This window comes from Pongo pygmaeus, chromosome 7 (assembly GCF_028885625.2).
Source record: "Pongo pygmaeus isolate AG05252 chromosome 7, NHGRI_mPonPyg2-v2.0_pri, whole genome shotgun sequence".
Taxonomy (NCBI): domain Eukaryota; kingdom Metazoa; phylum Chordata; class Mammalia; order Primates; family Hominidae; genus Pongo; species Pongo pygmaeus.
Genome location: NC_072380.2, coordinates 153,412,543 through 153,429,558, shown reverse-complemented (window position 1 = coordinate 153,429,558; position 17,016 = coordinate 153,412,543). Strand labels below are relative to the sequence as shown.

General features: G+C 46.7%; 1 protein-coding gene across 8 annotated transcripts in view; it reads left to right on the top strand.

The window, feature by feature from the left end:
• AGO2 (argonaute RISC catalytic component 2) overlaps positions 1 to 16,790 on the top strand; it is a 118,078-nt gene extending 101,288 nt beyond the window's left edge. For 6 of the 8 annotated variants that reach the window (XM_054499832.2, XM_054499835.2, XM_063669139.1 and 3 more), the window contains exons 17-19: positions 1,334 to 1,435; positions 4,306 to 4,505; positions 4,769 to 16,790. In XM_054499832.2, coding sequence (XP_054355807.1) covers positions 1,334 to 1,435; positions 4,306 to 4,505; positions 4,769 to 4,877 — 411 coding nt within the window. In that variant the 3' untranslated portion in view covers positions 4,878 to 16,790. The remainder of the gene's footprint in view (positions 1 to 1,333; positions 1,436 to 4,305; positions 4,506 to 4,768) is intronic. The other 2 variants (XM_054499834.2, XM_063669138.1) reach the window with 1 other exon arrangement.
• The last annotated feature ends 226 nt before the right edge of the window (positions 16,791 to 17,016 follow it).

Sequence of the window (17,016 nt, the reverse complement as noted above, 5' to 3'; positions counted from 1 at the left end):
ACATAGGAAGGATGGGAATAAGAGATCTCAGTCCCCAGGAGTCAAGGGAAGGCTGAGGCACTCATGGCCTTGGGTGTCTTCCCCTGTCCCCCTTCCTCCCCGCTGCAGCCCCCAGATCTCTGTTGCAGGAGGCAGGAGGGCTCTGAAGTCAGCTTGCTCCTGGTGACACCTACACGCCACTTCTCCATCCTAGAATGGAATATAATGAATGAGGTAGAAACTGAAGAAGAAATAAAGCAGATGAACAAAATCCAACACTACTTTGAAAAGAGATATTAGGGCTGGATGTGCTGGCTCATGCCTGTAATCCCAGCACTTTGGGAGGCTGAGGCAGGCAGATCATGAGGTCAGGAGTTCAAGACCAGCCTGACCAACATAGTGAAACCCCGTCTCTACTAAAAATATAAAAATTAGCTGGCCGTGGTGGCACATGCCTATAGTCCCAGCCACTCGGGAGGCCGAGGCAGGAGAATCGCTTGAACCTGGGAGGCAGAGGTTGCAGTGAACCGAGACTGCGCCATTGTGCTCCAGCCTGGGTGACAAAGCAAGTCTCCGTCTCAAAAAAAAAAAAAAAAATTGCAAAGAAGGGAACACACTGGAGATTCTTTTTTGTATGTATATTTCAAATGTGTACAACTAGGAAACATTCATCAGGGACCCTGCTAAATGCCGGAGCAGGGCTTGTGGGGTGGGGGTTTGCTGCTGTGGTGGCCGTGCCTGCATCTTGGCTGGCTTTTTGGTCCATGCTTGTGACCTTGTAATTAAACCATTGAATGGTTATATGTACCACCCCTGGCCTCTGGGACAGTCTCTGATGGAGCCGCCCTGCTCTCTCAGGTGCTGGGAGCAAGCCACCAGCAAAGCACAGGCGCTCCTGACAGTGTTCAGAGCCTCCCAGCTCCTCTGCCTCGAGCGCCGGTGTGCTTGTGCTCGGATGATGGCCCATCTGCAGCCAGTCACCTGGTTTAGCTTTAGATTTGTATGTTGGTGACAGTTTCCATCTTGACCTCGAATCAAAATAGCACCAACAGTAGTGAGGGACTCTTAAGGCATTAAAGGCACGTTCTGCAGTGAAAAGACTGCATTGAACTCACGGGCGTTCATGAGAGTGGGCGGAAAATAACCCCAGCCTACACAGAACATTAACTCATTTAACTTGGTGATCAGCACTTGTTAAATTTTATGTAACACTAAACTACCGAGGACCTGTATTAGCCAATTTAAAAACTTCAAAATAGGGCACCCTGGCCAGCGGGCGGTGCGGCTGCCTGGCCCGCCTGCTTGGCTCTGCCAGTCCCTGGCTGTGTCTAATGAGATGCCTGTGTTGCCGAAGGTTGGGAAAAGTGGAAACATTCCAGCAGGCACGACTGTGGACACGAAAATCACCCACCCCACCGAGTTCGACTTCTACCTGTGTAGTCACGCTGGCATCCAGGTAAGGCCGGGAGTCCCCTTTGGACAGAGTCTTGGCCGTCTGCCGTGTCATCCCCCACATTCAGCAAACACTTGCGCTCTGGCTGGCACGTGGGATGTGGTGTGAGGGGCCCACACAGGCAGTACCAGGGAACCGGCGAGCCCAGGCTGTGCCAGGCCGCTGGGGTGGGGAGAGGGGCCTGGGGGGGCAGGTCAGCATGGGCCTCCCAGAAGAAGGAAGTCCCATTTAGTAGGACTGAGGAGCAGGGAGCACCAAGGGCCTTGGGGAGCCGGGGATGTGGTGTGGCTGGAGCTTGGTGAGGTCTGAGCAGGAATGAGGCGCTGGGGCTGCCATGGGGTGGCAGCTAGAAGGCCACTGGAAAGCTGCTGTAGGGACCACATGGGGCAGCCTCCGTGTCGATTCACGAGCACTTGGCGCAGTCAGCCTTGCCGTCCCCTCCTCGCACGATCACTGGCCAGGGCCAGGCTCCAGCCAAGGACTGGGTGCTCAGAGAAGGTTGCCATGGTGTTGGTTATCACCTCAAGGCTCTCCTGGGTTCCTTCATGAGGGGACCCCCATCTGGCCCAAGGCGATTCTTGTGAGCACTGACAGGAGCAGGAGCACCACGTCCATGGTAGGAGCTGCCCCTCCCCAGCTCTGCAGAGCTTCACCCTGGGGACAGGAGGAACCTTAGTCACGTGCCGTCCCTGCCTGCAGAGAGCTTGATCAGAGGGGCTTTTGGTTTTTCAAAGTATAAGTAAGGACTTGAATATCCCTTCCTAAAGGATTTGAACCCTAGAGTTTGAAGATTTGCTATGAACTTTGTACGTACCTTTAATATTCCATTGGAAATATTTAAAAATGTCATGTTGTTCACATGCCTGACAGAGAAGGAATGGGGGCTGGTGAACCGTGGCCTGTGGGCCAGGTCCAGCCTGCAGCCCGGGAGCTGAGAGTGGGTTTTGCTGTTCGAAGGGTTGTTGAGAAGCAGGCGATGGAGTGCGTGCAGGGTTTGTGGCACTTCTTGGTGCAAAGCGCCTATCCCAGTGTTGGCTTGCTTTGCCAGGGCTGGTGAGATGGGTCTGGAGCCGTGCCCTGCCTGCGTGTGCCCTCTGTTCAGTCTTCCCTCCTGGTGGGGGAGCCGCACCCACCAGGGCCTCCTGGGCATGTTTCCTGGGCAAACTCTTCTCCCTGAACTTTCTACCCAAAATCTTTCTAACGGGGGTTGCTTCTCTGGTGAGCTATTTATGGCCCAAGGCTGCCACTGCTGCTGTGTCCTTAGCAGACCCATGGAGACAGATGCCCTCACTCCCCTGGGCCCCTGTGACAGCCACCAGTCACACGCCAGGAAAGGGGTGCCGGAGCATGTGCGGTGGAGCATCAGGGATGAACGTTCCAATGCCCACCAGCACCAGGGGCCTCGGCACAGGGCTAGACACAGAGCAGGTGGCAGGGACTGTGCTGGACAGGTTGTTGTCGGAAGGGCCTGGGAGGCTGGCAGGTGGAGCAGGCGGTGAGGCGGGCAGGCAGGCAGGCAGAGGTGGCAGAGAGGCCTGCAGTCAGCAGCTGGTGCTGCTTTCATTTCAAAGGATCTCCAACCACAGGAGGTGTGTAAAATGGTACTCACGTTCACACTCTCACTTCTACAATGTTACTGCTAATGTGTAATTTTTTTTTTTTTTTAGACAGAGTCTCACTCTGTCGCCCAGGCTGGAGTGCAGTGGCGCGTACTCAGCTCACTGCAGCCTCTGCCTCCTGGGTTCCAGCGATTCTCATGCCTCAGCCTCCTGGGTAGCTGGGATTACAGGCGCACGCAACAACACATGGCTAATTTTTGTATTTTTAGTAGAGATGGGGTTTCGCCATGTTGGCCAGGCTGGTCTCGAACTCCTGACCTCAGGTGATCTGCGCGCCTCGGCCTCCCAAAGTGCTGGAATTACAGGCATGATCCACCGCACCTGGCCTAATGTGTAACTTTTATTAGAGGTCTTTTTCTTGCCATTATAAATCAATTATATAAAACGTAAGATACACAAATGGCACTGTCCTTGTTACGTCCACTTTCAATATTGCTTTATATCTTTTTTTTTTTTTTTTTTGGAGACGGAATCTCACTCTGTCCCCTAGGCTGGAGTGCAGTGGCACAATCTCGGCTCACTGCAAGCTCTGCCTCCCAGGTTCATGCCATTCTCTGGCCTCAGCCTCCCGAGTAGCTGGGACTACAGATGCCCACCACCACGCCCGGCTAATTTTTTGTATTTTTAGTAGAGACGGGGTTTCATCCTGTTAGCCAGGACGGTCTTGATCTTCTGACCTCGTGATCTGCCTGCCTCGGCCTCCCAAAGTTCTGGGATTACAGGCGTGAGCCACCGGGCCCAGCCTGCTTTATATCTTTGCTATGATTTTTCTGTGTGTAAATAAATGTATACAGTTTTACAAATATGGGGCCATTTACTATATGTAGTTATGATGCTTTTTTTTTTTTTTTTTTTTTTTTTTTTTTTGAGATGGAGGAGTCTCTCTCTGTTGCCCAGGCTGGAGCGCAGTGGCGTGATCTCAGCTCACCGCAACCTCCACCTCCCAGGTTCAGAAAGCAGTTCTCCTGCCTCAGTCTCCTAAGTAGCTGGGACTACAGGCGCGTGCCACCACGCCCGGCTAATTTTTTTGTATTTTTAGTAGAGACGGGGTTTCACTATGTTGGCCAGGCTGGACTCAAACTCCTGACCTCGTGATCTGCCTGCCTTGGCCTCCCAAAGTGCTGGGATTACAGGCGTGAGCCTCCGCGTCCAGACTGTGATGCATTTTTAATAATATAACTATAAATCTTCTCCACAGTATCCTTTTAAAGATTTTATGCGAGTCCAACTGTCTACTCTTCTGATCTCTTTTAGGGGACAAGCAGGCCTTCGCACTATCATGTCCTCTGGGACGACAATCGTTTCTCCTCTGATGAGCTGCAGATCCTAACCTACCAGCTGTGTCACACCTACGTGCGCTGCACACGCTCCGTGTCCATCCCAGCGCCAGCGTACTACGCTCACCTGGTAGCCTTCCGGGCCAGGTACCACCTGGTGGATAAGGAACATGACAGGTGAGTGGCATGCCTGGCTGGAGGTCACAGCAGGGGTGGTTTTTGTCACGGGTATTGGCAGCTGCTTTTCCAAAAGGGGAAGGGGCAGGGCCTCAGCGGCTGGAGCCGGCACCCGAGAAGGCCTGTTAGTGGCATGGCCGTCAGCATGGGACTCTCCCCTCCCCCAGGTTCCCGCCATGCCATCCCGACTTAGTGATCGACGCGCCGCCTCGTCGTGCATTAAGGCTGCACATTCTCATTCTCTCTCTGTCTCATCCCTGCAGTGCTGAAGGAAGCCATACCTCTGGGCAGAGTAACGGGCGAGACCACCAAGCACTGGCCAAGGCGGTCCAGGTTCACCAAGACACTCTGCGCACCATGTACTTTGCTTGACATGTTTTAGTGTTTAGCGATTGTGTACCGAGTGGGATTCACGAGACCAGCTACACTCAGACCAACAGATGGCCAGCCCTTCCGTGACAGCCAGCATCGAACATGAGACGTCATTGATTTTATTAGATTCTCCGTTTTCCAGAATGCCTTCCGTCCCAGATTTCAAACTTGGATTTTGAACTGCAGACCTGTATGAGAACCCAGTGTCATAGGAAATATGGTTTGCTAAAATCTATAAGCTGCTTATTAAAACAGAGTCCCGTGTATCCTAAAAATCTCCTAAAACCAGTCTATGAACTCAGGGCTTTAAAACATTTTTAATTTATTTGGTCATTCAATTTACTTGTTTTTAATACATGATTCTCTATGAAATTGATGGGCTCAAACTAGCTGTGAATCTTCTGAGAGTGAAAGCAACACAAAACACAAGTGTGGTTTTAAAGCCTTGAACATTCTGATGTTGTCACTAAAGTTGATTTCCAGGCGATGCTCGTGTGCCCCTGGCGTGGCTCACCCAAGTTCCTCGACTGAGGGCCGGTGGCCATGCAGAGGTGTCCGCAGGTGCCGTGTTCTGCCAGCACCGCCCTTCACCCGGCCTGAACTAAGGAACAGTGGCAGAAGGTGGGCCCCGTGTGTTTACAGCATTTCCAGGTCCAGAGAGGTTGGCAGACAAGTGCCATTTTAATAAAAAATGTATTTAAAAAAAGAAAAAAGACAATATACTGACAGTCTAATCATCAGATTTGTCCTATAGGACTGTGACATTTATTTTCCAAAGTTTTTAAAGAATACGGGTCTGTGGCGATAAATACAGTACAATCCTTTTTCACTGTTATGTCTTTAATGTAAGAGAAAAATATATATATCTGGTTTGCAGTATTAATGTGATAGATAGATGCTGTTTTTTCATTTTATTGACTATGGGGTGCTTCTGTGATCTGTTTAGCCTATCAAGAGTGTTTTGGAGCCTGGAGATGGGACCGCCTCTCAGTTCTTAGTGCTTAAGGACAGGAATATGCAATTGACTTAATGTGACAGCAACCCGCTTCCCCCCGTGGAGACTGTGCAGCGTGTACCCACGGGAGGGGCGGATGTGCCCTCCGTGCCGCTTGCCACCCTCCCTGCCGCCTCATCCCCGTGTGTCACTCACTCAGCTGATGAAGCACAAGTGGAAATTATTTATTCTTGCATTGCTGGGAAACATGGATGTGTGGGGACTCACTCCTCTCCGTGTGCGCTTTTGTCAGATGACTTTCATAGATCTGTGCACTGAGATTAGTAGAAAGCTGTCGGTGGTAGCTCTGCTGGGCGTGAGGCCGTCAGTCACAGCAAAGGAGCCTGCCCGGCCCTGGGAGGCCCAAGGATAGCAGGGCCAGCAGAGGGCATGGGCCATTCTTCTGGGGTTTGCATTTGGGGCCCCAGACATGGGTTTGCCAATCTAGAAACTGTTGCACTAAGAGTGACACCACGGACGATTTTGAAGGCTAACAACAGACAACTCTGTTTGTGCTGAGTGGGCTTTTTTGTCTCTGTACAGTTTTAGTAAGACTCAAATCCATGTTCCGTGTAGAGGCGTCAGGAAGGAGGCGAGCCTCCCCTAGTGCTGCTGTGCGCTCCGTAGGTCCCCTCTTCCTGCTGCTGTTCCCTCCCCGGCCCTGCGCGACACTTACCTCAGCACTGTGGTGGGGTGGGGTGCCAAAGGAGCTGCCTCCTGCTGAGCGGCACCCCCTCCACCTTTGTGCTCAGCTGCTTTGGAGGCAGCAGGAGGGGCAGCAAGCCGCAGGTGGGGGGTCTCCGGATACCTCGCCTGGATATTGGCGGCAATGACAAAGGGATGACTATTATTTGTGAAGATGTGTACTCAGAGTGGTTGTGTGTGTGTGTGTGTGCATGCGTGTGTCCCTGTGTGTGTGTGAGTGTCTTATTAATGGCATTAGTCTCTTCTGGCTGTATTATTTTTTTTTTTTTATCTTTTTAAATGACAGAAGCTCCCACTCTAAGAAATGGCAGTTCCTTTTGTTTTATTGGCAAGTGGCACTTTCTCCTGTTTTTCAGAAGGATACAGACATGCTCATAGCTTAAATTAATGGATGCATTCAAGCTAAGGAGGGAATCTTGTGACTAATAACTTTTCAAATCTGAAATTAGATTAGTTTCCAGCCATTTTTAGAATCATCTGGAACCATGTGTCTCAAAGGTGTGTTTCTTCCCCCTGCGTCAGGCTGTCTGGGGGATGGTGGTTCTTGTTTAAAATGCAGATTTGTGGGCCTGCTGCCACCTCCTGCGTGCGGTACTTCAGGGCTGGCCTGGGCATAAGCGATGGCCTGCAGCCCTGGGCTCCCTGGGGTCTGAGGACCCAGCTCTGGCAGCACCCGGCAGGGAGGAGGTGCTTCCTGAGCGGATGCCTGAGACAGACTGGGCTGGCAGAAAAGTAGGACTACAATTTTTTTTTTTTTTTTTAATCATTTTGAAGGAAAACGTTTATTTTTAGTGGGCCGGAGTACTTTGAGAAGGGTACTTTTTTACAGCCCTGTGCTTGTTTTATAAAACTTTTAATACTAAAAACATTAATAGACCAAACATCTCCAGCTGGGTCAGCTGCACACCTTTCTACATGTCTGATGATTCAGAGTTTAAATGGCTGTAGTTACAATTTCTCAGGTAAACAATTGTTTTCTCAAATTTTTACCAATCCCTGCATTATTAGGATAAATTTTGAGACAGTGTAAAATCTCAAAGTACAGTAGGGTAAGTCCCAGCCCTGTTCACATGAAAGCCAGAGGTGGCCCCTTCCCCGGCGTCTGATCGTCTGATCATGTGGGTGCCTGAGGCCTCGCCACCCTTCCCTGTCCACTGCTGCCCCCCTGGGCCTGTTAAGATCTGAGGGGTGCCCACTCGCTGGCTTTGTCCCCATCCCACTGTTAAGTAAGGTGTGCCTTGCTTTAAGCAAACTGAATGTGAAAATTATGTTGTAGAAGTCTGGGTTTGTTTAAAAGAAAAACTGGGATTGTATCTCATCTCTTTAAAAGAGGTCTCCCAATTCGATTCCTGTACTGGGACTCTTCCTGGTACGTTTTTACATGTTCACTTTTTGAAAACATTGATATACTCGCATCCATTTACCGCTACCCTATCACATTTGACAAGTTCTTGCTGTAATGACGAAGCAATTAACGAACACCAGGGGAGCAGTGGAAAGCTGCCCTCGTGCGTGAAAGCCCTTCGGTGATGCAAAGCCACTGTCCTGTTGTTTGTGTGTCCTAAGCTCAGATTTTCCTGGTTTGGATAAATTTTGTAAAACTGGGCATAGCTGTACTTTTAGAAAGGGATCGTTTTCCTTAAGTTTTGGTTTTCTCTGGTTCAAGCAGTCTTTACATGCAGACTTCTTATTGCACATTAGGGTCTCCCTTTTCTTTTCCAGATGATGTTGCTTTTCGGTGGTGGTCTCACACTCCTTTGAATGAATGTTTGCACTCTAGAACCACAAACGGTGCGTGACCATTGTACAGCTTGCCCAAGAGGGAACTGTTGGAAGCAGGCAGTGACCTCCACGCTGTTTGTTTGAGGCTGAGCTAAACTGCTATCACTAATGTTTACCCCGGTGACTGAGTGCCCGTTAGAACAGATCATGTCAGTTCAGTTCCTGTAGTGGGGTTAGTAGGTGGGGGGTTTTATTGTTGTTGTTATTTGTTACTTTTATTGCTGTTAAATGCAAATATTGCTATTTATTTTTTCCTTTCTGCTCTGGTTTGGTTTGGCCGACACAGATATTCCAGTGCATGTGGTACCTAATGGATATGATAGAAATTATTTCCCCAACTTTTATAAATTACCTAATGTTTACCTTCAAGTTTGCTGGATGATTTATTTTTGAAAGCCACAAATGTGATTTTTCTGGATGAATTGTTTTTCTTATATATGCAGCAATGTAATTTTACATTGATCTGCGGGGTGGTTTAAATTTTATTTTTACAAGGCAGTTTTTCAGTCAAATTATATATTTGATACAATATGCTAAGGATAGACCGGCCACATGTCAGGCAGCCGGGACACCGGAGTGTCCCCAGGAGGCCTTTGGGGCTGGGGTGGCCCGTGGCTTGTTCCCTGCGCCTCTGGGAACTGGATGAGTCCTTCAGCGGGACTGTGACCCGCTGGACAGTTAAAAGGATTTTTCATGGGCATTTTCCTACACATAAGGCAGTTCCATTAGGAGGAGCTTTAGAAGTCGACATAATCCAGACAGTGGACAATCCCAGTGGCCCAGACAAGCCATACAACGTTTTCCTGTGACCTCTGTCTGACCCATCTCTCACGCTCACGAGAAAAGGAATGTACAATAAATAGAAACAGAAACTTCCTCAGTGCTCATGCGCCTCGCTTGCAGAACGTGAGTATTTTATTTATGTTTGAAGCCCTTCCCCAAAGTGACCGAGGAGTTGCGCTCTAGCTGCCGTGCCAGCAGTCTCGTCTGCTGTGACGCTTTTCGGTGCGGATGCAGTGCACCTGTGACTTTGTCATGGGGGTGCCCCTGTTACACACACACACATGCTGACTCTTTTTTTATGAGGAAAATCTTCGACTCAAAATAATTGCACTGATTTTTTGACAACTTCTTTTTACGATGTCCCACTTCGCATCTGCTGTACTTGTTTGAGATGATTGTAAATAGATTTGTGGTAGGAGAAGTGATATGAATGCAACACGTGACTCTGTTGTGGAGACACCGCCTCGTATTCAGTATTATGTGTTAGAGTTGTGTGGACTGAACTCTGTTCCGCCCCTTAGCTTCGTGTCTGTGGACCGTTTATGAAGGACAAGTTCGCCTCATTTTCTTTTTCTTCTGAAGGGAAGTTCTAGATCTGTTACTAGGAGAACATGGTCTCTTGGTGCCTGATGATTTAGTCCTAAGCAGACTCGTTGCAGTCTTGTGAACACTGTTGTGGTCTGTTTGATTCCTCGTCGCTTACCGTCACTCTCCAAAGCATGGTCTTTGAGTTCCACCCAGCCTGGGACGGTCCGGACGGGAGGCATCTGCTCCGCCTGCTACTAGGACGCCAGGGCCTCGTTGCGTCTCTGTGGTCAGAGTCATCTTAAAGCCATGAGGTCACTGTCGTGTCAAAGCCGTCATTTGTGCCCGTTATTTTGCTGGAGTAGCAGCGTGTACTGTAGCCCCCGTGTGTCACTCTGTGGTCAGGCTACCCTGTGTCACACCCAGCAAGAAGTTTTTCAGCCCCAGACCAGTCTGTGTGTGTGTCCGAGTCACACCAGTGCCATTACGGTGCCCTCGCTTAGGCTTCTTTCAGTTTTGCCATGTTATTGTCTAAAGTGAATGTATTGGCTTAGCCAAGTCACTACAGAAGGTGGTTCCTAAATACCTTTTAGTTAAAAAAAAAAAAAAAAAAAAATGCAGATAAAGGCTACCTCTGAATTCTCAATAGATTCATCATGTTTGCTCTTAAGTGTAGCTGTCCACACTGAAAACAGCCAATATGCTGCCTGAATAAACTGAATTGTGAACATCTATCTGTTCAGTTCTGGCTTGAAAATGTGTGTGCCATAATGTGACCCACGGGCAGCCCCTCCTCCTCTGCTGTGTCAGGTGGACCAGGGTCACCTCTGTGCTGTGCAGCTTTGAGATTCTAGGATTCTACGGCCGGCACGAATGGCATGGGAGGGTTCTCTGCACGGGACGGCATGCTGTCCATCAGGCTGGCAGGAGCCTGCGCAGGTGTGGCAAAATCTGGAAACAGCCTGTGTCCTGCCTGGCTTTTCACTTTCCTGTTTAATATAAGAAAGCACTTTTTTTTTCTGCTTTACCTACGAATGGGTTGAAAATGGCCTCCTCTGTCTTCTCCTCTCTTTTATACACTCTGTGAAATCACAAAGGTGCTTCAACACCGACTGTCGTGCAAATAATACATTTAAAATAGTTGCATGGTTTCAAGGACAATGCAGACGTAATTGGCCTTTGACTTTGGGACCTCGGGTGACTCTCACTCCCTACTGCAAAACAAACTAAGGGTTGAAAGCAAAGCATTCTGTTCAAATCCAGGGCCCTTTGTTTGAAAAGAACACAGGGCCCACAGCTGGTGTTTTGAAGTAGAAGTTCCCACTAGTGGCGCGGTGGACCGTCTGATGCAGACTGGCAGGAAGTCAGTCCTGGGAGGCTCTGAACACCCCTCCCTGTGATTAACCACTTTGCTGTCAGAAATGTCATTTTCCCTTACACTGTGCTGTGGGCCCGGGCCTCCTTCGCTTCTTTCTTTGGGTTCCATATGTTCCCCGATTTTCAGGTTAGCGCTCGCCCCAATTTCTCCATGAGTTTACTTCTGAGTTAACAGGCGATGGTCTGACAGTTGGAGGCGTCTGGGTGTTTGGAGGTGGCCCTGCTCTCATGTTGGCTGCTCATCAGACATTGAGTTTGGCTCCGGCGGTTCTACTACGTCACTACCTGGAAGCAATTGCCTTTAACACTCTGCTGTTCGGGGTTTCGATGCTTTTTATGCTGCGTTGCGTGCTTTCATTCCGGAAGAGCTAAGTGTCCTTTGCAGTCTCTCTCAGAATGTTTTGTAATTCCGCCACCACGCTGTTCTGTGCGGACAGACCTCAAGAGGCTTGGGCCCTCGTGGGTGTCCCACTGCCTGCCGGCCCAGGATACAGGCTGCTTGGGTCCGCTGGGCTGGCCTTGGGCTGTCAGAATCTGGTCCAGGGTGTTTCGAGGGGACGCTGCACAGCCGCTCGCCCCTCGACTCAATCACGGGAGCTGCAGCACGCAGATCTACCGCAAGCTTCCTGCATGCGCATCTCCGGAATGGTGCGCCGGGCCCTCCCACCATCTTCGCGTTTGTGAGAATTTACTCAGAAGTGAGAGAACTGAAGATTCCTGGTGCTTTTGTTAACATGTTTCTATCTTATTGGTTGGTGTGGAAATGTTAGATGTGTTGTTAGGTCTTTAAATGCTGTGGGTGGTATGACTAAAGGGTTAAGTCCTCACCTCACCCCCCAACCCCCTTTTGGGGGGTAGGAAGAGGCTGAATTATCTCCTATTTAAAACCTCCTTGGATTTAAGTAGTTCAGAGTTAAAGCTAAAACACCAAATATTAACTCTTTCCCCCAAGTGTCTCCAGGAACTGGACATTGGGGCCATTCTCATTCAATTCTTTCTGCAGCTTCAAAGTCCTTAAAATGAGTGAGCTGATCCCAAGAACACCCCACAGCACCAACCAGCAGGGCACAGTGCAAGCGACTTCATAGATTGGGGTGCTCGTGTAGGGGTCCAGGGCTCCTTTGAACCCTGGGAGTTGTGTGCGCAGTCTTGGGTGGGAGACGGCAGGTCCCTCTGTCCCAAGAAGCTGGTGGTGCCAAGGCCTTCCTCTGTTTCCACCGGTGCCAGCCTGATCGCGTTCTGGAAGACCCAGTCTCAGACTCTGTGCCTTTAAAGTCCGGTCCTCAGTGTCCTTTCAGAATCATGTTGGGGCTGCGTTTCTCTGGGGAACTAAGCCTGTGCCATTCCACAAGGCAGGCGTGGACCTCCAGCCTCGGAAGCTTTCTTTCTGCTTCTCAGCCCCTGACTTGTAAACTGTGATGCCATGCAGTCTGGAGCCGCGGGGGACGCACTTGGTCTCATTGCGGAAAACACTTGGTTCTAGTCGTGTGGTTTCTCCCATAGTCTGACCAAGTCCACCTCTGCCAGGATTGCAGGAGATTGGTGCAAGACCCATCTCTTACACATTGACCGTGACCATCAGCAAAGCCTGGTGGTCTTCTCATAGTCACTTGAGAAGAATATTTATTGTAATGGAAGTAGATTTTTTAAAAAAGGAATTGGAATCATGTCTTTGTAGAATGTGTGTGAAGTCCTCAGCTGTAAGGTGCTATTCAGTCCTGTGACCCTTATTTTGGAATGCTCTTCATTACTGTTGCTCTGTTTTGTGACTTCCTGGGAAACCGCTTACTTTGGTGTGTTGTCACCTTGAGCTGTGCACATAGGACACCAGTTTTGACTTACTTAACAGGCAGTTTTTATCTCTAGCTTTTTCAAGCCAAGTACTGAGCAGTTTCTTGGCCAATGGCCTGAGAAACCACCTTTCCCTGTCAAGGGGTGATTTTATTGGTTTTAAGTGGGGAAGTAATCCCATGTACTTATTTCTTAAATACCTAGGAAGTTCTTCTTGGTGGCTCCTCTTGGCCCTCCCCTCTTTCTCCCCCAACCCACCATCCTGAAAGGCAAGGAATGGCCTCTCCTTCCGCAGAGGCAAAGGCTGCAGAGGGAGCACTGTGGCGGCAATCCCAGCTTCTCTTCAAAGCCAAACAGACACGCGCAACTCAAATCCTACATGGAGGGTGGCGTTGCGTTGAAATTCCAGGCCTGAGTTTGATAGTGGATTTTTATGTAGTTGTTAAAGGTATGAATTCATGTTTTATAACTGTAGAGGCAAGCAAGTTTTTATTTTTTAAAAAGTTTTGAGAGAATAATTTATAAGTTTCTGTGCAGCAAAGTGGCTAATTACTCATTAAATACAGGAAAAGAATGTAGTATCTAAATCCAGCTTTTTCTTACCTCTGGTACACTTCAGATTACTTACCTAATACATATTGAGGGGTTTTAACCCTTAGTTTTATCAATTTTTCTAGTTTTATTTTATTTTTATAAAATAATGGAAAAAGAACCAAAAATGAATTCAAAAGTTCCATAGATGGATTTTTGCCCCTTCTTAATTTTCTCCCACAATGAAAACATTTTAGAAGACATTTTGAATCAAAATGTATTATGACCATTGAAAGTTCTCTATTTTCTAAGAAGCTGAGCAGCTCCAAGGGCCTCGTTTCAGGTGGTACTCTATGTATTGTCTATGGGCTTGTTTCTACCTGTACAGTGGAACCATGTGACCATGTCTTGTGCTTGCAATATAGAAACCATGCAGTGCTGTTTTGTGAATTGACAGTTTCTGTATAAACTCTTATTTATATACATTGGCCTCTCTGTATGATTTTCCATTTGCTACATGAATTGTAAAATTAATTATAAAATTATAGTACCTGCTAAATACAATTCTGAGGCTTCATGTCATTGTCTTTAGTTGAATACCATGCTGTGTGTCTTGAAGATGTCCACGCCTGCATGATGCTAGGTGGCAATGCCACTTTAAATTAAGCCTTAATCAGATGTTAAATTTGTGAGTTTCAGAGTATGCAAAAATATTAGGCAGAGTGAGTGTAAACTGTTCAGATCAAGATGCTGTATCATAATTCAAGATATTTTTTCTGGAGTTAAAGGGAAGCATTCAGTGACACCTCTCTCTCTCTCTCTCTCTCTCTCTCTTTCCCTCTCCCTCTCCCCCCTCCCCCTCCCCCTCCCTCTCTCTCTCTGTCTCTGTCTCTCTTTCTCTCGTCTAGCTTGGCTGCGGCCATAGCTTGATGAAAATGGACCATTGTGCATTTCTGTGACAGTCAAAAAGACCTGTTATAAAAGTCTTGCGACTTTTTCAGGGTTTTTTGTTTTGTTTTGTTTTGTTTTGTTTTCATGTTTCTTTTTTTTTTCCCCTCCAGTCTGAGATTTCTGTGTGGCTGATGGAGAGTGTAATTTGGGCGTAGGTCTTATTTGCAAACCTGCTCATGTTCTAAGCTTTCTTCAGGTAGTACCACCTGTCATCGCTTCTGCATATGATTTAAATGGATTTTTGTTTTTATAAAAGTATCATAAATTTAGAGATAAAATGGAGGGGACCCAGCTTTCTTTACAATGTGGATCTACCTCAGTTAAACAGTTGGGTGCTATTACTAAGTCTGTCAAATTAAATTGGAAAAAGTAACCAAACAGTGAGATACAACTCCACATGAAACTTGAAATTGTAATTTCCGTTTATTTAATGATATTTTTATTTATTTGTGCCTTTTATGTTGAACCCCAATGCATTGAAAAAAATCAGTATGAAACAGTACATATTTTATTTATATTACAGGTGGGGAGAAAAGTCCAATTGGTCATGGAATTTGATAGACTTTTCCCCAGCCAACTGCTACAGTGTATTATAATCCCGACTGCCCCCCTGTGAAAAGAAAAAAAAAATGTCCAAGAGCAAATTTAACATTTTACAAACAATAAAGTCCGAACTCCTCTATGCACATATTTATAGCTTATCACTTCATTTTCTGTGCCAGTGAAGGGGTGGCCAAAAAAAAATCCCAAGTACCCTCATCATTGCTTTTCTAGCCATTCATGCCCCCTCTTCCTCTGGCACATTTTCTAAGAGTTTATTTCATAAGCAGCAAACGGACTGTTGTCGATTTCATCTCTCCTGACCTACCTGGTGGAGGTGCTAATGGCCATGGACAGAAAGGGGCGAGCCAGAGCTCGTGGCTTGGTGGAGGCAGAGGCCTGCATTCAGCAGCGGCCCTGTGTGCCTGTAAGTTAGGAAGGCTTTCTGACAGGTAAGAAAATGAGATAGGTTGATGACTTACCATGCTTTTATATTTGGCAGTTTACAATTCTAGACTTTTCCTACTATGGCGATCTTTTTTTACTTAATTCTTTGGAGGTAACAATATTTTGGAGTCTTAAGAATTTGATTTTATACCGATAAGAAATAAAAATTAGGGATCTTTCCTGTAGTATATAGTTTTACTATTTTAAAGAGGTCTCTGAATTTTACAAGAGAACCAACATTCCTTAATGGCAGAACTTTGAAAGTTGATTTGGGAGGCTTTTTGCTGCAGGATCTCAAAAATAAAAAGAGAGAGAGATGATTCTACTTAAATGTTTTTAATTTTCTAACTTCCATCAGGTTGATACTTAAGCTCTATTTTGTAAAGAGTAAATCATCCTTTAGTATGCTGCATAAGATGATCAGCATTCTTGCACTTTCTCAGTAATAAGACGTGCCGGGCAATTGGCTCCCCAGGACGCATTGTGTTTTTAACCTAACGAGAGGACTTTGGGGCAGGTGATTAAATTTATATAGGTACCTCAAGAAAAAGAACCTGAATATGCTGCATTTTCTTTCTTTAGCTTTTTACATGTAGCATTTTGTTTTGCTTTTGTTATTTTTGTTTAGATATATGCTTTTTGGACCCCAATAGACTGTTGAAAGAAATTTAAAAATTACTCTTGTAGGGATATAGTATCCTTAAAAAATAAAAATTAAAAAAATTAAAAAAAAATTGCTGCAATATCTGGCTCGAAGGTTGCCCTATATTAGAATAATACTTTAGCCAAATACACCCAAGGAGGCAGACACTATGTTTATAAGCAGACAATAATGTTCTGAATCCTTCCTGTTCATGCTGCTTTCTTAATTCGTTTCTCCATGTTATCAAGAGGTTGGATAACTTACTTCTAAGCTCAAGGTTAAAAATCATGTCACCTTTTTTTTTTCCCCCAATACAGACCTCAGAAAAATTGCGATTGAGGAAGTAGCATGATCCTAAATGTGTTGCTGAAATCAGGCAGCCCGAGCCTCTGGTCTCTCCAGAGAGCCCATCTTCACATTTCTCTATTCCTCAGCACTCACCCGAAACTGAACAGATGGGGAGTGGTCTTGTCAAGATAAAACTGGTGAAGAAAGCTAAATGCTGAGAAACTGAGCATCTATTGTCGTGTTTAAGCTTAGCTGGGTCCTTTCTAGTTTGTTTTTACAGCTTACTAGGTTAAGTAGTTTGCACTATTTTTGCAATAAATTCATGGAAAACCTAACAGTTACTTGTTTTGTTTCTTACTGTGTGTATATAAACTAATACTAAAAGTTTGGCATAGTGTTTTTTCACCTCCTTACATAACCCCTAACATGCACAGAATGCTGTAAATCTGATAAAATATGATGTGAATGATATTTTATAAAGTTATTTTGTATGGTGTCAATTTTGTTTTGCCTCATAGTATGTCAGCAAAAAATTAAATAAAAGTCCTCCTATTTACAGCTGCCTCTTCCAAAAATCTTTAATTCCTCACCTACTTCTTTAGGCACTTCGTTCTGCACAGGTTATGTATGATTCCAGTTCCCGAGGCAGAAGCGTGCCTTCAGGGATGGAAGTCCAGAGCCCTGTTCCACAAACAGGGGGCTGTTCCTTGAAGAATGTACTTGGCAGAGCTGAGCATTACCCGAGGATTTGGGTTTGGGGGATGAGAACCACAGGCATGAGT